Raw genomic sequence first — 24,192 nt, 5'->3', positions numbered from 1 at the left:
AGAAACTGTAACTTTCACTATTACATAAAAATTAAAGAGAGGAACAAATCCAAGAGCTATGTATGAGCATGAGGACTCATGTCTTCTTCTTCTGAGGACTGGATGCACAAATGAAGCTCAGCTGTGTTGCATTCAATGCAAGTAATGTTTTGTTTTTGAGGAGGGAACATGCAGTGTGTGCACTTGGATGATGTTTGGACTTTTACTGCCACAAACAAGTATCTTAAGTGGATATCTAATTGGTTAGACTCATGTAACTGCACAGATTATTTCTGTTCCCACAAAAATAGTACAGCTAATTTCAAGCGAGATTCCTTTGTTTGCAAATGCTTTTGTGTTATTTCTATTAACACTGTTACTATCTCAGTCCTACTACATGAAAATAGTGAGGACACTGACTAGTATTGTGTGATGGCTTTAAGTCAAGATTCTGGACATTTTCAGATATCATAGTGTGGAGTTACTTTGTACTAATTTATAGTTATCATGTATTTTACAGCTACTGAGGTGTGTAATGAATGGTTTGTTAACTAAAAAGGAACAAAATATCTCTCCACCAACATTTGAGGCTTGTTAAGAGTCAATGATGAACATGAACAGGCTCATGAGTCAGGAAAGGGAAAGAGGAAAAAAGTAATCTGTTGAATTTCTAAACAATTTGTTGCCTTAGGAAGAGGGGGCATTTGTTCAAGAGGTGATATGAGGGAACCAAGTAACTGACAGACACCTTAGTTAACAACTTAGTCTTGCTTAGGTTAATTTTATGATGTTCAGTGTTGAGATAGGATGATATTTGGTTCTGTAAAAACTGGTTAAACAGATTTGGTTTTTTATTTAGTTATGTGAGTAATATATTTTTTTTTTAAAATAACTGAAGTGGTTTTTTTTCTAAATGTCATTCTATGTCCTGAGGCAAAGAGTCCCAAAGGGAGAATATGAGTGCCAGGCCTAAATCTGACATCCTGACACTGGTGGGAGACAACTGCAGTGTTTCCCAGTGGGTCAGGGATATGACACTGCAAGGGATGCACCCAGCCCCTGGCAAGGTGCAGGTACCTCCCTCTTACCGCACGGACTGTGGCACTCAGTGTTAAACTTTAGTTTTTGGATCATGCAAGCTTTAAATGACAGAAGGAAAGTCTTTATGGTTTATGAAGCCCCCTTACTCTTTTTTATTTTTCGTCAGAGGCTAAGATCAGATGTGAGAGTAGTGAAAGATAGAAAAAACCTATAAAAAATGCATGACTGCTGTTGAGTGCCATGTTCAACCTGTTAAACACAGACTGGGCTCCTTACTACCAGCAATGATGCTCAAAACCAAGACTATTGCTGAAACCTTCTCTGTGGCACTGTGCATGTGTTGGAATGCCCAAGATGGTCTGAGTGCTATGGGCAGCTGCATAACCTGTGTTAATGTGGAAATGTATGTGGGCTAAACTACCCTCATGAGAAGATGGCTAAATTGGAGTCTAGTGAGGTGCAGGAGTATCTGCAGCCCATTCCAAAAAGCCACATCACCTAACTGAAATTGCTCTAGGGGAAGTTGTCCCAGATGGTTACTAATTTCTCAGGCCACCTATCTCTTCTTTTCATGGTAGCTAACCCAGAGATTTCCAAAGCAATGAGGTTATTTACTTGAAATAACTAATCCTATTGATGAAATAGCATTCCTGACAAGCAAGAGAGGGGAAAAGGAGGGAAGGAGGATGAAATTTTGTCATGTAGGATTTGAGCTGACCCATCCATAAGCAAATCATGTAACCGGACATTCCCATATGGGTTGCCCAGTGATATGGCCTGCAGCCAAGAAGGGGCTTTAGCAGGAACTCTCTGTGTTTCCTGCTGTTGCTACAGAACTGACTCTGCAGTCCTGTGTTTGCACTTCTTTAAAGCTCCCTAGGTCTGTGTGCCAGGGTCAAGGCTCTGGGAAGAAGCTCAAAGCACTAGCCTTGAAAGCACAATGGGTGCTTTAACCTGCTCCATTGCAGCAGGGAGCTGAGATAAAGTATAATGGAAGGGCTTTTAGTATCCCCTTACCCCAGGAAATGTAGATTGGTGGGCAGTGGCTCTTCTCCCTTGTTTCCCTACTTTGTGAAGCTGTCTGGTTGCATTGCAGCGTGAGGCTGTGATACTCTGAAACTCAATGAGAGGACAGGGAAACAAGTGTTGGCATCATATTAAAGACTTGTGCTCTGTCTTTCCTCTCTTGCCTGCACAAAGCTAACTTCTTTTCAGTTTCTTCTGTATGAAATGGGTTTACAATGACTATTTTTGCCTTAACACTGAGGTAGAATTACCGAGTCCTTGTTTCAACTGTGTGCTCTTCCATTCTGCTGCCAGGAGAGGTAGCAGGAGAGCAATATCGAGAAAACTTTATCCTCTCTTGGTTAACTAGGCAACCTCTGAATCATTCAGAGCATCTTGCAGCCAGAAGCAGACTTCAATACCCCCTAAAGTGCACTGTTGCATTTGAAATCTGGTAAAAAGCTAATAGTTCAGATTTTGGATACTCATTATTAAGGTCACTTTTAGTTATAATACTTAATAGGGTGCATAAAGTTCTTATATTTTAAATTAGGTCCTGAAGGCAGAATTTCAGATACCCCTTCCCTTAAATTTCTGGAACACACTGGGGTGTTTTCTTTGCTATCAGTTAACTCTACCAGTTTTACTAAATAGGTTATCATTTTCTAAACTAGCTGAAAAAAATCTGAACAGCCTCGGAAGAGGAGCAGGGAAGGGGAATGTAAATCAGTTCTGACCAAGCATGCAGTTGATAAAAAACATGAGCTGATCTGGCCAGCAGTTGAGCTGATTGTAACAGAACCCAGGTACTATATAAGGAGAAGATGTGTTGTGGGACTTGAGAGCTTTAGTTACATGAAAAAATCATTAGTTGTGGAGATAGTAAGATTCTGGGGAAAACTTAGAATCCTGTTATAAAACAGAATTTGCATCTCAAGAGAAATTGCAGAGAGAGAACTTTGTTGTACTTTTAAATGTTGACACATTTTGGTCCACTATGCCAGTAAGACCTTATCTGGAACGTCATGGTTCACTTGTAGCATTCTGATTTATAATAAACTCTCATAAGATTCTTTTGTAAGTCTCAGCCCTGTCTAAAGAAAGGAAAAAATACTCTTAGCTATGTTAGTTCAAGCCCTGAGGTCTTAATTTCTTTTTGATCAGATTGTATTTAGGAAAAAAATCCTACTGGGTTTGATGATTTCTTTCTGGTTTTTTTTGATTCATGGAATGTCCAAGTAAAGCTCTCTAGATACGATCTATTAAGTTAAAATGACTCATATGAATAGCAGCTAAGCTACAGTAAAAACCTGATATAAAATAGATTGCTGCAGAACCAGATAAATCTAAATATAGAAGCAACTCTTCTCATCATGACACTGTTTTGCATATCCTTACTCTTCCTCAACATTTCAGAGTCCCTTTTTCCCCCCAGCATTAATTCAAAGCAATTGTTTGGCTTAGTTGCCTAGATCATACCGAGTGTTTAGCTGGGCTTTTGAATTCAGCCTCTCTGGGGAGGGTCCAATATCAATGATGCTGTGAAAGTTTCTGAGTTACCTTTGCTTTGTAACAGGTGCTCTTATGGTAGTGATATGATGGTAGGATTGTCATGATTCCCTTGTTTCCCTCACTTCTAGAAGATGGGAGCAAGTATGCCAGGACCCTTCCTTCTCCCTCTTCCCTTCTGTAAGCCAGAACACTAATGATGCAGCAGAGCAGCTTTCAGAGTTAACTGAGCTTGGTCAGAGCCTTTTGTAGCAAGCTTCTGAAACCACCCCAGAGGTGGAGATACACATTCTCTCTGGGGAATCTCTTCAAGTGCTTAAGACTTATTCAGAAATTCCCCTGCTGCAACTTGTCTTGGTTGCCCCTTTGCCTTTTGCTGCATACCTAAATGGGAGTTTGGCACTCTCTTCTCTCAACCTGTTGAACACTGGATGAAGCACAAGTAGATCATCCTTTGCTTTCTCTTCATTTGGCCAAACACCTGCAAGTAGTGATGTCTGAAAACTGTACATAACATTCCAAGTGTTATCTCAGGAATATTCACTTTCCTTTACCTGTATAAATTTCTAGAACTATTTGTTTTATGCATTTGTATTCACATTTTATACAAATATGGATAGATTTAGATAATTGTTCACCTCTACTCTGTGTATATATAATTATGTACAAATATATGAAATCCACATATTGTATTTTAACTATACTTTTATATGATGGATGGGCATAGATACATACACAGGTGTATCAAAACAGGTATTTGAAAGGGATTTTCCATCATGTAGGCACAGATCTGAGGGCAGAGTGTAGCTGAACCTGCTGCTGATGCCTGGTTAATGAACATCTGTGTTTGTCCAGGACATACAGGCAAATAGACCCAGAGTATTTAGACATAATACTTTTCAAAATTCCAGAATGATGGAAACTTATGTGAAAGAGCTGCAGGTGTATTACATACACAGATATTTTGCTCTGACTAGAAGCATTGTTTTCCTGTGTTAAGTTTGATTAAAATATTTTCACAGAATCACAGAATCATTTAGGTTGGGAAAAACCTCTGAGATCATGGAGTCCAACCTTTGAGTGATCACCACCTTGATTTGCTTTTGTTCATTTGAGTATTTTTAAATAATGAAAGACGCTGCATTATTTACTTAAAGTTTTCAAGAGCTGAATGAATCACACTAAGTAATTACCAGTGTTTGCCCATACATCTCTTATGCAGGTATTAATTAGTGTTAAAAAAAATATTGGTAAGGGAAATGTTTGATTCATGCCTATTAAGCTGTTTATGATGTGCTGACTTAGTGACTCAGAGGAGACCAATTCCCATAGAAAGCACCAAATTTACACTAATATGTGTAAATGATGAATTTGCACTAACACCTGCTCTAGATTCAGGCTTTAATTCCTAAAAGTAAATCTGTGCTATTGCTCTTAACATAGGTTTGCTTTTTGCTGTCCAAACTCAATTTTTTTCTGTTTTTCCAATTACTGTTTTGGCAAAGTAAGTGACTCTTTTATTTTTCCATTTGGTAGCCCCTAGGTACCTCAGCTAAAAAACTGGGTGAAGGAATGATGGTTTTCATAATCATGTTTCTGTGTCTCCAGAGCTGCTTCTGAAGCTGGATTGTAGGGCAGTGCCATGTCATGGCTCCTGCTGTAGAAAAATGAGGTGCTTTGGGTTTGCTGAAATGCAATTTAAGGATGTTCTCATACCTAAACTTATATTTATAAATCTCTCTGCTGTTTGCATACTCCTGGTTGTCTGGGCCTTAGTCTGCAGCGCAGTCTTAGGCAGTTTCATTGTGAGTGACTCCAGAGCTGCGGCTCAAGCCAAATTTGCGAGTCCTGCAGACTGCTGACCGTCTGGAACAGCTCCTGGGCTGGCTCTGAAGCAATCCAGCTGGTACTCAGCACTCCTTGCACCTCTCTGTGCACAGGCTCAGGCACTGTGTGCCCAGCCCAGCTGCTGGCTTGTCCTCTTGCACTAGTGTCACGTATCATGATACAAGATAGCCTGGACTCCTTCCTAAAAGGGGCCAGGCACTCTTCTCCAGAAGAGAGGATGATGTGTGAATGCAGCCTGAATTCCCACCGAGTTTTTGCTCCTCACAGAAATACAGCTGTGCGTAAGGTGCGATACATACTTAGCCTGTGGGCCTCAGGTGCCCATAAATAGCACCAGGAGAGATATTTCCCTGTCATAGAATGGTTTGTCAGGACAGAGACAAGCCACTTTTTGAAATGCTTAGATAATGTTGTTTTGAGCAATATACAGGTGTGGGGTTTTTTTAAGCTGGATTGGGTTATATGTGGGTAAATGAATAGTGTTTATCTGAAACTAATCTAAGATGGTCATCCATAGCTATTTACAGTTGGTTTAAAAAAAAAAAAGGTACTTTAGGTACTTTTAGGCCATGATTCTTCTGACCTTCTCAGAGTTTTGCTTCAGGAGGAAAAGAAGTGGCTTAGATCATGTAAGTGGGTGACTAGCTCAGTAGTGGACAATTGCAGCGAGGCACAGTAATGACAGCTTATGTGTGTTCAGACAAGTTAGTTAGTTGTGAATGTTGCTTCATTTTGCTAAAGTTGCATGGAAAGTGGTAGATGTTTTATAGCATTCTGAAATACTGATTTGTTGTTACATACAGAAGACTAAACTTTTAAGACACAACCTGAGAAACTGAGAATATGACTCCATAGCTCTAGCAAGGATGCTGAACAAAACTGATTAGAAAATTTCTATCAAAAGAGATTTATCAAGGGGGCAAAAACCCTATATGTTAATTTGTGTTTCTGTGATATTTTTCAAATTATTTTATAATGAAAATCCCATGCCACATGATGAAGAATTCCGACTACACCGTATGGCACTAAATGAGGTGGGATTGTGCATGTGTGTATGTACAGTTCTTGCAGATTTATTGGTAAATTCAGCTGTGGTTTGATAAATCCTGCAAATGGTTGTCCAAGCTTTAAAATTTAATTTCTTTTCAAATGTTGGTATACTTTGCCAATAGACAAAAATATTGTTTTGATTGAAAATGTGAGCTCCTTTTAAGTTAGAATACTGGCCACGAGTATCCTCAGAGCCAGGCTTGCACTGGCAGCTGTAAGCTGGTCATGGCTGATTTTCAAGCTTCAAAAGTTTTGTTTGTATCGAGACCCCATCTGTGGACATTGATTATATTCAGATCTGCTGGAGCATTAAAAAAAAAGGAAAAAAGAAACCTTTAAAGTCTGAAAGGGTCTGACTTCACTGGAAAAAATAATTGGAAGTAGTGTTGCCAACATCTAGGTAGTGCCATGCCATGCGGTGTGTCCAATGCACTGTCCCTCACATCCACACAAGCTTAGGCCTAACTTCAACAACATGTATTTTTAAAATTAATATTTTTAGAGTAATTTTAAATTATGCTTCCTGAATTTTTAAGAGCTAAATATTCCTGAAATTTAGCTCCCTAATCATGAACTTCAACAGTAGCTGCTGTAATTGGTGCAGCACAGAAGCAAATACTTGCATGAAGGAAGATGTTTCCTTAGAGACTTTCAAACTTCAAAAGATTCATTCTCATCCAAATTTCCTTCATGTTTATTAGGAAGAGATACAGAGATGGAATACCCTTGTTCTCCAAGTATGATGCATTTTTCTTTCTAATTCAGTTTATAATATTTATCAGGTTACCATAAGCTGAAGTCAGTGTTGAGCTAACATCCTAGAAAACATTCAGGTATCTCCTGTATTCCTGCTGGGCAAATCCCAAGGAGTGTTGACTTTTTAAAATGTTGGCTGTATTTTTTCTCAGTTATTTAAAAAGTATGTAAATCCTTAGAATATGATCTGACACTACGTTTTTTTTTAACATTCCAAGGTATACAGTATGTGGTTTTATTTTCATGTAGACTTCGAGTAACTAAAAAGGATTGATTCTTCTGAAATCCCTCCTGACATGAACCAGAAACAAACATAAGGGAATGCAGATACAAGGGGGTAGGAGTAATGCCCTTCTTATGTATAAATTGAAAAGTTCATTAGGAATGACTGGTAAGGGAAGACCATAGCTCATGAACATATGGGAAATCAGTTTACTTCAGAGAACTGAGGGTGAAGGGAAGGGATGTCTGCTTTTTATTAAAACCTGAAATGCATTATAATTGGCCTGAATCTTTGCCCAGATGGCTTCTCTTATGCTGACATCTGCAAGAGTGTATATAAAGCAACATTAGGAAACTGTCTCTTGTGACAGTGTGTACACATGTAATTCTGTTAAAAACTAAGTCCTTTGCTATCTGTAGTGTTGGTCTTTGAATAAGCATGCTGAGAAATGTCATTTGTTTGACAAAATCTAATTATGGAACATGCTTTTTACATGGAAAGTTTCTATAACATCTGAGAAAACTTTTTAGGGCTTTTCAGCTATTTTTGTAGATTCTTGTTCATTCTTCATCATAAATTTCAAGTAAACTTTTTTTTTTTTTTTTTTTTTTTTGCAGGGGGAAACACAGCATTTCTTATTTCAGTCCTCTATATTCTTTTCTAAAGTTTAAGTGTTATTATTTTGAATTTTCATGTGTGAATTTAAGCTGCCTTTGGCTGGCCAGTGAAAAGGTTAAATGATAATAAAAAGTCAATTTCCTATTGAATGGGTGGGATGATGACAAGTAGATGCAATGTAATATATCTGTTAATCTGTTCTCTTGTGTTAAAAGTAAGCTGTCAACATAGTGCTTCTTTCCTTGTCAGACAACAGGAAAATTAAAGTCAATGGCACCAGGGAACCTATTGAATTTAAGACAAATCAGTGGTTTGGGGCAACAGTCAAAGCTCATAAAGAGAAAGTTGTGGTAAGTCCTATGCATTTGATATTAATTTGGAAATAATGTTTATTTATCTCAAATGTATATGTTTAATAGCTTTCTATGTGTACATTATGGAAATAACTCTCTGATTATGCATGAATTATAAAGAGGATGTATATAATTCAAAAATCAAAAGCAACCTATAAAATCAGGTTGAACTGATCAAGTGAAGATGATCCTGCTGCCATGTGCAAACAGCAGAATGTCATATTGTTGTGGAAGTGAATGATATTTTTTTAACAGGTAATGGACATATTTCAGAGATGTCCAGGAACTGATAGCTGTCTGCTATAAAATGTTTGGTATTATGAAAATATATCTGGAATGTTAAATACAGAATGTAGTGAAATTGCATGTATTTGAATGTCATGAAATGTTTGGAAAGCCAAGAACCTCTGTTAATGTTCAGTTAGGAAAGCACTTGCCTCTTTTGTCACATTTACATTGTTTTGAAGAGCTATGTCATAGTCATGGTAACAGAGCTGCAAAAATGCTGATAAAAACAGCTGGTAAAAAAGCTCCAAATCAAGATGGCTATCAAAATGCAGTATCTGTTCTCCTGTTTCACTGAATGTTTTACCTGTATTGACAGGGGCCCAGCAGTGGGCAGGTATTTTTATTGCCTAGTAAAGTGCTGGTGATGCTGCTTATACGCAGACATTTTATATTTCCAATTGCATTTAGGTTTACATTAAAAACAGCACTGAAGTAATTGTGATAAAAATAATTGGTTTGGTCATTAGTTTTACTAGTTTTTGCAATTACCAAACAAAAATTTACCTTGGGATTTGATTAAAACTTCCAATTACTACTTAAAAAGTAGTCATAAGGGAGGAAATATTGAAAGAAAATGCTTTCCCTTATATTGAATGCCTTGTAGTTAACCTACAGAAGGATTTTGAAATTAAACTGGTAGTGAGTAAAACATCACTATATTCTGTTACAGAGCTAAGTAACATAAAAATTCTAAAAAACTCTAAAAATAGATGAACATTTTTCATTTTCTGTAGTCTACTAAACAATTCACAAATTGAAATAAAATACTTCTTTGCCACCATTTGTGAAATCTTAATGAAGTGATTAGAAAAACTCATCTCCAACAGATGTGCTGTGTCTGTACTGACCAAACTTCATTTATTTGGGGTAACTCTTCTCAGGATCTGAAACTGAGGTATAGTCAACGCTTTTCAGGCAAAAAAATTGGACAGCAAAGCTGGAAAGCTTTTTCAGTTAAGCTTTGTAGGCTAAGAGAAAATGTCATCAAACTGTCAGGAATTTGTTTTTTAGGCTACATTTTTAATAGTAAATTGCATTAAGTCAGCATTTATAATTATATTGTTCTTATTTCAATCCATTTGGCTTGATGTCAGCTGTACCTAAAATCACCCCCACAGGACACATCCTCCTCTTTGCTGCACTCTGGTTGTGCTCTCTGTTTCAATATGCAAGGTTTCCTAGGCAGGGTGTGTGAAGTGTCCCTGCTCCTTAAGCCATTGCTCCACAAGCTCTGGCTGGTGGTAAGCTCTGAGTAGCACTTTGGTTCATACAGGTGCACTGACTGCTGAATGAAGGCTAATAGAGCAATACCTTGCCAGAGGTAGACAGCTTTGTATATGAAAGAGTAGGACAAGACAGGACGTGAATGAAGGATCTGTGTCCTGGAGAGGCAAGGTTGCAGGGAGAAGTAGTGTCTTCATGCTCCAAGGCAATGAAAAGTTTCAGGGCAGTGAGGAATGACTTGCAGACCTGAGAGCTTATTGTTCTTATTTTTCTAATTATCTGGATTACCTTCAAAAAATATAATGCTTCTCTCTGCACAAGTTGTGTATCTCTTATCTTTGTCATTTTTGTAACACCACTGCTGCAACATGGAAGATTAAATATCTAGCCAAAGCTTCCTTAGCAAAAAACTATTCACTCAGCTTGTTGAATGCCCTGTAACTGTGTGCTGTCTATGGAGATTTGAACCAGGGGGTTATAAGGGGTTATTACCAGGCAGACACTCTGATCATTGTGATCGACCATATGACAACAACCTGACAAATCTCCTGCTAAGTGCAGTCGGTTCTGCTGCTATGCCCATTAACTCAGGACATACCATGGCAGGGAGAAATGATGAGGAGGACTCCATCTTATCAGAGGGCTAATTAAGTACTTCATTATACTATATTATTCTATACTATATTCATTACATCTAAACGGAATCTGCCAAGCACTCAACTGCCCAGAATCTCATGACTGTCAGCTGACAGTCCCCACACACACACACACACACACACACACACACACACACACACACACACTTGGCCCTGGTAGGCCAAGGAGACAAAGCACCATCACTCTGGGTAAACAATCTCCTTATTGCATTCTGCTTTGGCACAACACAGGTGCAGCGAATGAGATAAGAATTGTTTTGATCATTCTTTTCTCTGCTTCTCTCACTGCTTCTCTCAGGTTCAGAGAATGTGAATCCCACATACCAGGACAGAACTGGGATTGCCTTCGGCCACATATATATGATAGGCATCTTAAATTATGGGATCAGCTCCTGTGCTATGAGCAGTACTAGAGCAAATATATTACTTTTGAAGCAGACCTAGAGAGTATTTGTAACACGTCTTAAATGTGGCTTGTAGCCCCTGACAGATTTCACCTGCCAAGGGCTGTAAGTGAAACATCAGTGCTTTTCGCTGAAAATTTATAATGAAATCATATGAAGCAGTGATCCTGCATTTTCTTCTGTCATCATTGCTATGTGAATGATACAACCCAAGAGAGAATCCTTGTACACAGCCTATTAAAAACTACATTTGCCAGATGCAAGAGTGTGTGAAAGTACGTGTGTGTCTTCTGATTTGTGTTTGTTTTTATAGGCTTGTGCTCCTTTGTATCATTGGAGAACCCTTAAAGACAGCCCTGAGAAGGACCCTGTTGGCACCTGCTACGTAGCAATTCAGAACTTCAGTGCCTACGCTGAATACTCACCTTGTCGCAACAGTAAGCATTAAAATGAACAGTCCTGTGTTGAAGGAATTGGTTTTGCACTGAGTGTGTTCATTCTTTCAGTCTTTACACCATTGAGTCTTGATTGAATGAAGGTTACTGTCTGATGTTATTGCATTGAATGAGGGTGTAAGGAAAAATTAACATTAAACCATATGCCTATAATTGGATGCTTTATTGTATAATTAATTGAAAGAGGAGAAACTAAGTAAATTAAGTGTGTGCAGTTACCCTAATGAACTATAATTGGTTCAATTTTTGTGGCTTTAAAACATAGCAAACAGATCTAGATAAGAACCAGACAGCATATTAAACCAATTATTCATACTTATGCTGAGTGTAAATGTCTCATCACAAGGTCATGATTTGAAGATCAGACCCTGCATAGAAACACACAAGCCTGCATCATTGCTCATGCCAATATCAAGAGTTCATTTGTGAAGAGCTTTCAGCATGGAAGAAAGCCATGCACATTAACACTGGTGTTCCACACTCTTTTCTGCGCTGTTCTGAGGATGTGGTAGCCATCTCTGGGCTTTGCTTCTTGGGGAATAGGGATAAACCACATGCATATTTTGAACCAGATTCAGCCACCTAGAAGTCTGCAGAAAATACCACATGTTAGGTTATTATCAGTCATTCATCTTGTTCAACATTCTCTGCCTATTGTAGCAGGACTTAAAGCAAAGTTTTGTTGTGTCTTCCTTTTAAAGCCTAATCCTTGTCTCTGCATGGACAGGCACAGAAAAAAGCTGAATGTGTAAGAAATGGTGTCCTTAAATCTGGTTTAGGTACTTACTGGTGTCTCACTGGGCCTTTGGGAAAGGCTTAAGTCGTTTGAAGAGAGAGTTCAAGTGGCCATTCCTACTCTCAGTTTCGCAATCCTGCAGTCTTCTGGCACTCTGGCACACACAGAATTGCCATGAGATGCAGGGCAACACACTTTGCACAATTATATAAGGATTTGGAGAATACAAATTATAGTACTCAGGAGGAAAGTTGTTTTTCCATGTAGACATCCTGACCCTTACACTGTGTCAAGGTTTTTTGAGAACACCTTAGTAAACGCTTATTTTTGTATTTATGACAGATCAGACTGTGAGGAGCATTCTACAGTTTTGTTGAGTTTTTTACATTTTTATCTCCAGCTAATCAAAACTGAATCCTTAATAGTTGTTTCAAGGGTCCTTCCATCTCAGTGGGAGGAGAAAGTCCCACGTAGCAGGTCCTATTTTTCAAAATGTTCACAAGGGACTGCATGATCAGGGTCTCATAGAAGGTCTTGATTTGCTCTGCCTCTTCTAAAAAAGAATACGTATTTTCACATATTTTGGCAGTATTACATTTCATAGCATTACAGCTCCGTGAATATCTGTGTTATCTTCCACATGCACTGTAAAATAAATAAAATGCTTCTACCTTCATAATTGCAGGCAATGCAGATCCTGAAGGACAAGGCTTTTGTCAAGCAGGTTTCAGCTTAGATTTTTACAAGGTGAGATTCTGCTTCTGAAGGATTTTGACCAAATGTCATTTTGATATATCTGCAGGGTTCAAGTGCTGTCTCGGTGATCATGAATTTATCTCCATGCTGTTGGAAATGGAAAACTTTTGCGAAGCTGTTGCAAGTTCTTTCCTCCTTTTCAAGCTTCAAACTTTCTTGTCTCATTGATAAAAAGAAATACTCAATCAGCACCTGCTTTTCTCTGCAGCATTCCACTTTGTTTCAGTCTATCTTAACAGATAATTAGGCAAAAACTTCTATATGCTTCTATCTCAGTCTGTCCCACTTAAAATGCTTTACTTGACTTTCAGGAAGCTTTGGGGCAGGCACCAACTAGTTTTAAGAAGTTAAAATATGTCACTGTTTAGTAAGAAACGACACAAAGCCATCAGAAGGCTGAGTGACATATAGCGCCCGTTTATTTTGGACTGCTCCTTTTTATACACTGTTCCAATGCAGGTGGACTTGATTGGTCATTTAGTTATTTCATTTCACCTGATTGGCTCATTAACAAGATGCCTTCTCATAAACAATCCTTGAGAATAACAAGAAAACAGACAGTAGGAAAACAACACTTGCAGGTTGTTTTTAATAATAAGCTATCATTGTTTATCTCCAGCTCCCTAAAGCCTCCCAGGCCGATTCTGGGAAAACTTACCCAGTTTTCTGGCTCTCTGACCAGGCTGTCACATCCACAAAAATAGCCTATATAAGGATGCTTCTGGTGGCAGACTAGTCATTGAGTAAAACCATTCTCATGTGGGGATGAAAGTACCTAAAGGAAAAGACTAGATTTTCTTAAATGCCAAGGGGGTCCAGTAACAATGTTGTGGGAGAAAGGATAAACTTTGTGTGATTGTTGTTATCTGGGCCATTATTTACAGCACCAGGGCTTCGGGTAACTTTGACCTGACCATTGCCATTCTTTTGTGCATTCTGCAGCTGCGTTGTATAAATTTTCTCTGAAGCATCACTGTTGTTTCATTGAATTTGAGCAACCTCTTTTCTGTTAACTTTGTTTTGTTATAATTAAGCAGCATTTTTTGAGATGTTAGATTAGTGGTAAAATAAAGGGCTTTCATTCAAGTGCAGATGCATAGGGTAATTTTCACTTTTTTTTAAGTGTGGATTTTCCTGCATATCCATGCACCTACATCCTTTCCTTGAGCATGGCTATTCTCCTTTATCATGATTCTTATATTATTTTGGTCATTTAAATTGCTTTTTTTCCCATGCATGCTTAATTTTGCTGTGTTTTTTTGTTGTGTAATTTAATTTAATTCTGCTTTTTGTAGAATGGAGACCTAATAGTAGGCGGGCCCGGTAGTTTTTATTGGCAAGGTATGTTCATCTGCCTGGTTAACTGGATCTAAGAAGTGAAGGAGAAAGTATTGTTGTTCTAGATTTCCACTGTTTTTTTGGTTTAAGATAACCAGTCTCTGATCTTATTTTCAACAAATGTAAATCAAAAGCATCGCTTAACAAGCAACTGAGCATAAAAATAAGCCATGAAAATCCAGGATGTGTGTTGTATAGGAAGTTAAACAAATGCAAATAACAATTTTTATGTTGGCATTTTAGTATATTTGTAATTTAATTAATAAGTTGAATTTTTCCCTAGAAATACTGCAGGCTTAAAAATTGCTAATATTTGTAGAGCAAATATACTATTTTAAAAATGTTTGTTACTTCATTTTTGAAAACCACCTTTTATAGACATGTATTTTAAGTTTATTTGAGGCATCACTGTGGGTTCCAGGATGCAGTTTCTTGTGTAGAAATACCCTGTGGTTGTTTCACTAAAGGATTAAGAGGTTATTTTTGTTTTAACCTGTTCTTACATGTATGTTGTAGCTGATTCCCAGCCTCTGCCTACCAGCTTGCCCACTGTCAGCCTCTTTGATGTGTGTTTTTGCATTTTTTTAAAAGAAGATCCAATTGATTGTGATTATAGGGAATTCATAGCTTTGAATTCTCCATTGAGAAGTTGCTTTCATTGGTCTACTACACTTGTACAGTGCAGTGACTTTAGTTTGAATTAGTAGATTGAAATGGGTCTGAAGGTGTTTTTGTAATGGTTCAGTAGAGATTCAGTGCCTTGTTTTAATGATTTATGTGTACTCTTGAGACTTCCAGGGTGATAATGGAGAAAGCTTGAGAGATGTTATCTCTCTTTGGGCAGTACTAGCGTCCTTTCTGCTCTGTTCTGGTGTTCTGCTAGCCCTGCTTTATAGAATCTGACCCTCTTTTAGGTCCATTTCATTTATGAAGCTGTTTGAATCCAGGTCAGGTAATCACTGCAAGCATCGCGGACATTATTGCAAATTATTCCTTCAAGGATATTCTGAGGAAGCTGGCACGAGAGAAGCAAACAGGAGTGGCACCGCCCTCGTATGATGACAACTACATGGGTAAGCTGAGTGCTGGATGGGTTATCCATGTGTTCTAAAAGGGTGAGTCTTACAGAAGTATGAAAACAAGCCCTACATTACTATTGTCCCAGTTGTGAGAGGATTTGAACATGTTTTGCCTTAAGCACAGCAGCAAATCAGTGGTTTGCTGGTTACTTCAGCGAGATTACTAACATTCTTAAAATGATGCACAGCAACAGGGTTTGAAGGTTGAGATCTTGAATGGCTTGTTAGGGTTCTTATTATTTGATCTTAAATAATTAGGCAGAAATACTAAATTTTCCCATTTATGTATTTTTTTATTCCAAGATGATGGATTGAATTTAATGTAATTAAAGACAATTTCAATTTTTATTACATAAATTCAAATCCAGTTCTGGGGTACTTTGTACAGTACTACACAAATACCCAATTTATTTGCAGTGATATTTTAAAAATACAATTGAAGTAAGCAATAACAAAAGTCAATTTGAAGATTTTATGTAATTAATAGAAAAAAGGCTCCTTATCTATTATTTGTACTGATCTCTAAGAATTTCTGGATACTGACATGTCTCTGCATGTAAGGCAGGTTTTTCTTCACACAGTTATAGAAGAGATTCAGTGGAATTTGAAGGTGTGTCCTTGCACTGTATCCCATGGATTTGAAGCCCCTGATACAATCCAGAAGTCTTTCTTTACTGTGACACTAGTTACTATCTCGTAGGTTTACTAAAGCTCCAAGAGGTGTTTTACTGCATCTTGGAAATCTGTTTTCCATATAAAGTTCAGCCAGGACACTCACACATTACAGTACAATAATGAAGACCTGAATTGTGTCAATAGCTATTAGGGCAAAACACCATAGTACCTGTTGTTTGTTTTTTTTCAGATGAATTACTAAGTATTATTGATTTAGAAGCTAATTTTTTTGGAGAAGAGGGATCAATTTCTTATACACTCAAACCTACCTCTAGTTTAGTCATAGTAGTGTGATAAACAATTTTCCTTTTCTCTGCACAGTTTTAGTATACTAACATTAAAAAACTTGCATTCAGCAGATCCATTGAACAGACAAATCTGATGGTACTTGCATATTTTTCAAAAGAAATTGTTTATCAAGTTGGGTTGTTTTTTTCAATTTATCTTTAAACAGGATACTCAGTGGCTGCCGGGGAATTTACTGGGGATTCTGAACAAGGTAAGCACCTGTGCACTTGAATGAAAACCATATGGCCACCATGCACTTACTAAATTCCTTGTTTTGGGTCTCTGCACAGGAACATGCCTATTATACATTTGAAATGCTGGTGAGACTTGAGCTGTCTGTACTCAGTATTCTCAGAGACAATTCTTTCCTGAGACAGTATAACATATATGACAGTACAACAGAATTAAAGTAACACAAAAATTTAAAATTCCATAAGGGGTGGCTTTCTTGAGCAGCTGAACAGCTCTGGTATTCCAGACTCACAAAACCAATATGGACATAGTACATTTCCACAAGTGAACACAGTGCTCCACAACTGCTGCTGCTTAACCCCTCTGCAGTTAAATTTGCCTGCCCTGCATTAGGAAGGATTAAAAAAATAAACACAAAACCACACAGTTTAGAGCCAAGCACTATAATGTGTAAAAAGAGGTGCCCCAGTAATGGAAGGCTACATCTTTGGCTGCTTTTTTAATGCATGCTCAGAGTTCTATACTGGATGATTTTTGGATCGGTATTTCTTGTGAATGACTGGCACAAAAATATTGCATGGTTGGCTGACTTGAGATTCATCCTGTGTCATGTTCAGGCTTTCATTAGTACTTCCACTTCCCCTTGAGCAAACAAATTCAATCAGAGGGGAGTGTATGATCCCAGTGAGGGGCAGAGGAAGGCTTGGTCAGTACAAGCAGGTGGCTGAGGTGCACTGTTATCTGAACTTCCTGCTGCTGTCTTCTGATATGGATATCCTAATGAGGCAAGGTTTAGACTGACTGATTGCAGACTGACACTTTGCTTCTTCCCTCTTTTTTTTTACTCTTTTTTCTACGAGTTGTTTAAGATTTCGCCATTGAGCAAAGTTACTCCTAGACGGTAGCTAGGTCTAATGTTTAATGTATTCAGTGGATCCTTCCAGTGCCACTCACAAAAATTTCCTTGTAATGCTTTTGGATAGACTGTGCAGAATTTGTCAAGCACTTACATGGCATCAAGTGAAATAATGGATGAGGCAACTGTTGGTAGGCAAAAAGAAAAGTCTTTGTGAGGACAGTTCTATTTAGCTTCTGTGCTCTAGTATGTGATGCCATAACTAATTCTTGTTCCATCAGTACACAGCTGTCAGGTAGCAAGCTGAATTCTACCAATAATGTTATTATACTGTGCTATGCTAAGCAATGCTGAACAGAAAGAGATCCATGGATGGGTGTATTCAAAAGTCAGGGTGTAATGTTTTGTGCAAGTAAATGAACCGAATGAATGCTATAGTCCTATGAAATAATGGCTTGAAGTGATTTACAGGTCTTTCAGATACAGATCACAAATCAAAATCCTAAGGGATCTGAAATATGTCTCAAGGAAGTTTTAAGTGGTGTGGGATACATCTTGCATGTACAGCTCAGATTGCAAAACCAGTTCACTGTTGATTATTTATCCTTTCAGAGCTGGTTGCTGGAGTCCCAAGGGGAGCACAGAACTTTGGCTATGTATGTACTAGACCTTCATTTTATGTTTTTCATAGTGAGAAGGCAATTAAGCTATTTGTAAGGTTAAATGCTACATTGTATTTTCTGTCTCCTTCAAACAAAACTTTCAAATCAGGGAAAACTGCCGCTAACTTTCACCCTCAGGCTTATCTGGCTATGTTGGAATGCCTTTACTGGTTTGGGTTTTGAATGGTAAGTGCTTAGTCCCTTCTGAAGTCTTTTTTCACTAGGCAGCCACAATTACAATTACATGCTCTATGCTCTAAGTCTGACAAGTATCCCTTTACCCACCGAGTGTTATCAGACCTAAGCTCACCCGTAGGTTAGCGTATTTTTTTGCAGTGCTGTATCCATGGTGCAGAGGAGTCCAAGTTCAGATTATTCATACCCATTGTTTACTTTCAGTGCTGTAAGTGTATACACTGAAATCCAGATGTAAAGAACCATGATATGCAGTTAGAAGTGAAGGGAGAAAACAATATACATTTGTGAATACAGCTGTTAACTTGTAGGCAAAAAGTTCCACAAGTAACCTGACTGGGAAAATAGATCACAGCCGCAGACATATTCTCTAGTTTTGTGGACCCCAAATTCCTTGTGTCTCTGGGACTTAAATGTTTGTAGAATTTTTTAGGAAAAAGGTGTGTATGTGTATGTATATATATTTATATATCTGTGTATACTTCTTTATGTTTTAAGTTCGTTTTTTCATGCCTAGTCACTGATTAGTCGATAGTCTGATTTGCTGTTGTTCAGTGTCCAGCAAGGAAGGGAAATAGTTTTCCCTCTTTTTTTCATGGGGAACCTGAGGGTCATGAAATCTTAGCAATTTGTTCAAGATCATACAGGATAGCTGTGGTGAGACAGAAAAAGAACTGTTCTTTCTTGGACCATCTTTTAGTGTGTCAAATTCTTTTGCAGTGATGTAATTCTGTAGCATCTCCATGTGTGCCTGAAACTTTCCTTATTCTTCTGTTGCCAGGTCTCAATTATTAATTCCTCTGACTTGACCTTTATCCAGAACTTCACTGGTGAGCAGGTAATGTCAAGTAACTATGTGATGAAATATTGTATCTGTAGTGCACCAAAGAGGATTATCAGTAAAAAAACTTTACATTTTATATCAAATATGAAAGCCTATCTGTTTTTTATTTTCAGATGGCGTCCTATTTTGGGTACACAGTTGCAGTATCTGATGTTAACAATGATGGGTAGGTTATGAAATATATTCAGCTCTACTGAACATTAATAGAAGCAATGAATGATATTTATTAATAAATGTCCGTTTTCAGGTGCTTTATACCTCAAAATGCTTCTCTTAGCTTCTCTGCTTCTCTAATTTTAATTTTCCACATAGACTTATCTTTGTGTAGCCACGGTGGCATGAGCATTTACAGGCCTAGTTTGGGTGAGTTTATCTTCCTGCATGTTTATTCAAAGCAGTGTGTCAGAGGAGTGTCCAGAGTCCTGGGAAACAGATCCAGGTGAAAGAACAGTGAATTAATAAGACCATGGAGAAGAGATTGGGAGAATGAACTTCTGACTTTCACCCATCTCACATACAGGAAATTTTTCTCATCCATAGCTTCGTTTCTCAATTTTAAAAGCCTTCTAATGTCATCAGCTCTTCTTTCCTCGTTCCAGCACCTGCTGGTTGGCCATCCATATTTATCATCCTGAGCACCACCAAGTGTCTGTGCCCCATAGTTGTTACAGCAGGCATTGTGTGTGCCAGAGGGATAATGATGCTCTGCTCCCAGGGTCATGATACCTGTGGATTATTATCCCTAAGATACTTGGGGGTTTCAGGCTGTCTTGTACAAAACCCTTGTTAACTTTCAAGTCATGTAAAGTCTGATTAAATATTTTAGAAGAAGAGGACTTTACTTAGAGAATATTTATATTAGCTATCTAGCAAGGAGATAAAGATCCCTGAAACTCAGAGGCTTGGAAGTCTGCACCAAGATGAGCCAGGATAATATTTAGAGATGTAGTGTACTATTGCTTATTGCAAAATGCCTCAGATGTGTCTACATCATATGTTTTTCTTGTGATCATTTCTTATTAAGTGCTTAAATGTAGTGCATGAAATAATTTTTCTGGGTTAAGTCATTGCTTCTTCTCATCAGTGACTAGTGATGCTTTAAAGATTGAGTTTTACAAGAGAAGAGAAAAGTAGCGAGGTGGTAAAGCGTTATTGCAGTTACAAAAAAAAAACCAGCATACCAACAACAGAACAGAAGCTTCAGCAGTTTCCATGGTGGCTTCATAGAACTCAAATCTTACCAAGTTTCTGAGATTAAATTTTGTCATGGTGTCACAGCTTTTGAAAATTCCAGTTTTTCTGAAAAACAGAATCAGAAGTTATTTAGTCCTACTGGTGTACAAATGTGAAAGGGTGAAGGAACATTCATCTAAGGTGCAATAGACACTCATTAGACTTTTGGGGTACTTATTTCACTTCTCACTGAACCAAACTATTTCCTGTGCAGGTTATTTCCTGTTAACCCTAGGGTTACTTGGCAGGTCTCATACTTTCTGTGTACCTCTAAAACCACAGTTTATGTCAATAATATAATCAAACTGCTGTTGAGGCCTGTGTGGTCTCCCAGTCTATATCTTAAAAGAAATCTAAAGACTCTTCCTGAGATCCAAACATCCCACAGAAAACAAAACACAAAAAGCTCTACTGGATAAACATGTCTGATTAGATATGTAGTCTGCCTTTGCTGGTTTGCACATATAATCAATAGAAATATTTATCTGAAAGGAAGAGTAAAGGAGGGGGGAAAAGCAAAAGGGAAATTTACACTTCAAATTCACTTAGGCACTTTATTCAGCTAAAAATGAGGAGGTAGTGGTGGCCTCATCAGTATGAGAAACCTGATTAAATTATTTGTTGAAGAAAAGAACACAAGATTATTAGGAATAGTGCTTTGCTGTAATAAGACTCATGATATAGCACAAAGATTAGGCTCATCTTAGGAAAAAAAGTTCTGTAGATCTGGCCCAGCAGTTCTGTGGGTATAGCAAAGTGAATTATGCAGTTTTATCTGCACCACATCAGGATTGTAGGCAGAACAGGGAAATTGAGGATACTGTTTGAATTACCCTTTAGCTGCCTGTTGCTAATACTGAGAAATCCACAATGAAACTTAATAAATCAAGTTTGCCATCAGCTTACAAGCTACATTCCTAGTAAAGAGAGAAAAAGAGAGCACTTTCAATTTAGGCTGAATCAGTCCAATAAAAATAGTGAAATAAACTGTTTACTGTTTTTTTTATTTGGCCTATATCAAAGCTTTCCATAGTTTTTCTTTGACCTCTTGGCATTTCCCATATTCCTGCTTTTTATTACTCTGCAGGATACAAAGGAATGGCACACAGTCTCAGCAGGTGGTCAGCTTTGTGCTTTTTAAAGATTTTTTTTTTTTTAATCAGAAGGGAAGTAATACTGGCTGGTTACTTTTCTGTGTTGGAGCAAAATTATTATATAATTTATGTTAACTCTAGCATCTTAGTGCAATAATGAAATCTAATGAGCCATTTCAAAATACCACTGCACACTGAACTGCATTTCATGGTTGAATATTGCTGTCCAGGGGCTTTTGCTTTTATTTACTCATAAGGCTTTTTAAAAGTAATCACATCAAACTGAATTTGACTCAGAACTCTCAATTTTGTAAATACAAACTCCTACAATTTAAAAAGCCAATTGAAATATCCTCTTTCACCAACAAAATCCATCATACTAACCACAAAGCCACTTGGAACCCAGCAAGTACCCACCCCCCCATACCCCCTTGACTGCTTGCTCTCTAAATAATTAAGTTGTGGAAGCTGGGAGGTAGAACTGAGTATAAAGTTGAGTAAGCAGCAATTGTTTGCTTATTTTACCCACTTGAAGGGGAACCAGAAGAAAGTAAATGAGGATCAGAGAGAGTTGGGTAGCTGACAAACCCTTCCTTTCTAGCCATAGTACACTGCTGTGACAGCACAAAAAACCCAAGCTCTAATCCCAAACCTCTGGAATTGCCTAAGGGAGAGTTCCCTTATGCAGAGGACGTGCTGAAGCAGCATGCTTTGACCTGCAGAGCTCAGCTCTGAAGGAGAAGGGGGAAAATTTAAGAGGGTGAGGAAGGGAAGGCCTTGGTGGGAGCAATGCATATGAGCACCTGGAGGAAAGACAGACCAAGTGTTGTGGGTGTTCCAGGTGGCTCTGCTGCCCAAAACCAGTCGAGAAATAGGTCAGTGTATTAGATGACTGCCCTCCTTCCACCTGTCCCTCAGTACACCAGAAGATGAGCCATCTTAGCTACCAGATTCTGGTCTCCCTGGCCTGTTCATGCATTTTATACAGTCATTGTCATTTATTTTAGCAAAGTTGAAGTTTTACCAGAAAAACAACCCAGTAGTGTACACTTCTAGCTGGGATGCTGTGCTCCCTGTTCAACAAGCTTCAGCTCCTGTCTGCTTGCTTTCTGTATCACCTAGTGAATCTTGTGTTCTGGGTTAGGCTTCTGCTTAGAGAGTTTTAGTACACAATAAGTGGTCTGTGTTTCTCTTTTCACCATTTTAGGCACTCTAGATATTGCTCTATGGAGCAGGGTTTTAAAGGTATCTGGGTATCTATTTATTTTACATTAGTGTACTGAAGTAAATGATCCTTATCATCTCTAAAAAAATCTTCATTTAGTCTTAAAATTGCTCATTTGTAAAATATTCAAGGGAGCCAAGCACAATCATTTATTTCATGGTTTCTACAGCACTTAACTCTGTGGGGTCCCAATGTACTGGGAATGTCTGGACTGTGAGGTACTGAAATAGTAATTGATGATAGTGCTACTGTGTAATGCTTTTAGTACATGGCATATGTAAAATAACTTATTTTTAAAAGAGCATTCATTCTTTCTTTCTGTTCTTGCTGTTGTTTCATGGCAACCATTTCAGCTGATATTCTGTCCCAGCCACAAACATCTTCCATTAGTAAAGACTTTTAATGTTTAGTGTGAAAAGAAAATCCCACCTTTGATGTCAAGTCAGCATCTGCTTCCTTCCTTTTTAGTTATTTACGCCATAGGGCAAAATCTAACATAAAAAAATAGGACAGCTGTACCAAACTGGCCTGACATTTGGAACTGCACTTTCCTTTATGGAAATATACTGTAAAACTTAGTAGAAAAATAACATTCCTGGAAGTATTTTGTCACAACTTATATAATGTGTAAGTTGTACAATGATTTTTTTTTCCTAGATGAAATAGTCTTTGCTAAATTCTACGGTGTCTATCTTATAATCATAGTGTACATCTGTGGTGAAATAGTAGCTAAGATACTGCTGAATCATACAGATTTATTTTTTTCTATCAGGATTAAGAAAAACAATGCAGTGCAATTTTATTATTTGGTTTGCTAATAGATAAAGCCTCATATTGGAAATATGATGAATTTTGAATAAAAAGTTTTCTGTGAGTTTTACAAAGTCTGAAAAAATTTTCACATTAGAGCAAGAGAATGTTTTCCAAATTAAATATTCTGTGATCAAGTATTCCTAGTTATTTGCAGTAACAGACTTCCTTAATACAGATGATCAATGATCACTGAATGTAATGAAAATTATTTTAATTATTGGGCCTTGAACAACCTTCTGCAATTGATCTGATACTGATACTTTTGATGTGATCACAAGGGTCTCAGGATGAGGGAAGAGACAAGAAAGCTGACTCTACGTTCAGAAGGCTGATTTATTATTTTATGATATACATTATATTAAAAACTATACTAAAAGAATAGAAGGAAGGATTTCATCAGAAGGTTTGCTAAGAATAGAAAAAGAATGAATAACAAAGGTTTGTCTCTGACTGAGACAGTGTGGACAGCTGGACTGTGATTGGCCATTAATTAGAAACAACCACATGAGACCAATCACAGATCCACCTGTTGCATTCCACAGCAGCAGATAATCGTTCTTTTCATTTTGTTCCTGAGGCCTCTCAGCTTCTCAGGAGAAAAAATCCTAAGGAAAGGATTTTTCATAAAACGTGTCGGTGACAGATACTATCATTTCATATCTCAGAATAATCCATTGAGAATACTTCTGTTTTTTATGAGTCTGTCAAACACACTTGTTTGTATTCTTCTCAGTTCATGAAAGGATCTTTTTATTCCCTCTAAATAAATGTTGGTAACATGTTTTGAAAAATGACTT

General features: G+C 37.7%; 1 protein-coding gene across 1 annotated transcript in view; it reads left to right on the top strand.

The window, feature by feature from the left end:
- ITGA8 (integrin subunit alpha 8) overlaps positions 1 to 24,192 on the top strand; it is a gene marked incomplete at its 5' end in the record, with an annotated part of 115,599 nt that overhangs the window by 3,261 nt on the left and 88,146 nt on the right. The window contains 9 exons of the mRNA XM_084201604.1: positions 8,279 to 8,379; positions 11,268 to 11,391; positions 12,831 to 12,892; positions 14,197 to 14,242; positions 15,187 to 15,312; positions 16,448 to 16,492; positions 17,942 to 17,985; positions 18,968 to 19,024; positions 19,144 to 19,196. Coding sequence (XP_084057730.1) covers positions 8,279 to 8,379; positions 11,268 to 11,391; positions 12,831 to 12,892; positions 14,197 to 14,242; positions 15,187 to 15,312; positions 16,448 to 16,492; positions 17,942 to 17,985; positions 18,968 to 19,024; positions 19,144 to 19,196 — 658 coding nt within the window. The remainder of the gene's footprint in view (positions 1 to 8,278; positions 8,380 to 11,267; positions 11,392 to 12,830; positions 12,893 to 14,196; positions 14,243 to 15,186; positions 15,313 to 16,447; positions 16,493 to 17,941; positions 17,986 to 18,967; positions 19,025 to 19,143; positions 19,197 to 24,192) is intronic.

This window comes from Fringilla coelebs (assembly GCF_963513975.1).
Source record: "Fringilla coelebs genome assembly, chromosome: 1".
Lineage (NCBI taxonomy): Eukaryota > Metazoa > Chordata > Aves > Passeriformes > Fringillidae > Fringilla > Fringilla coelebs.
Note: the sequence above shows the minus strand (reverse complement) of the source record. Positions and strands in the feature narration are given on the sequence as shown.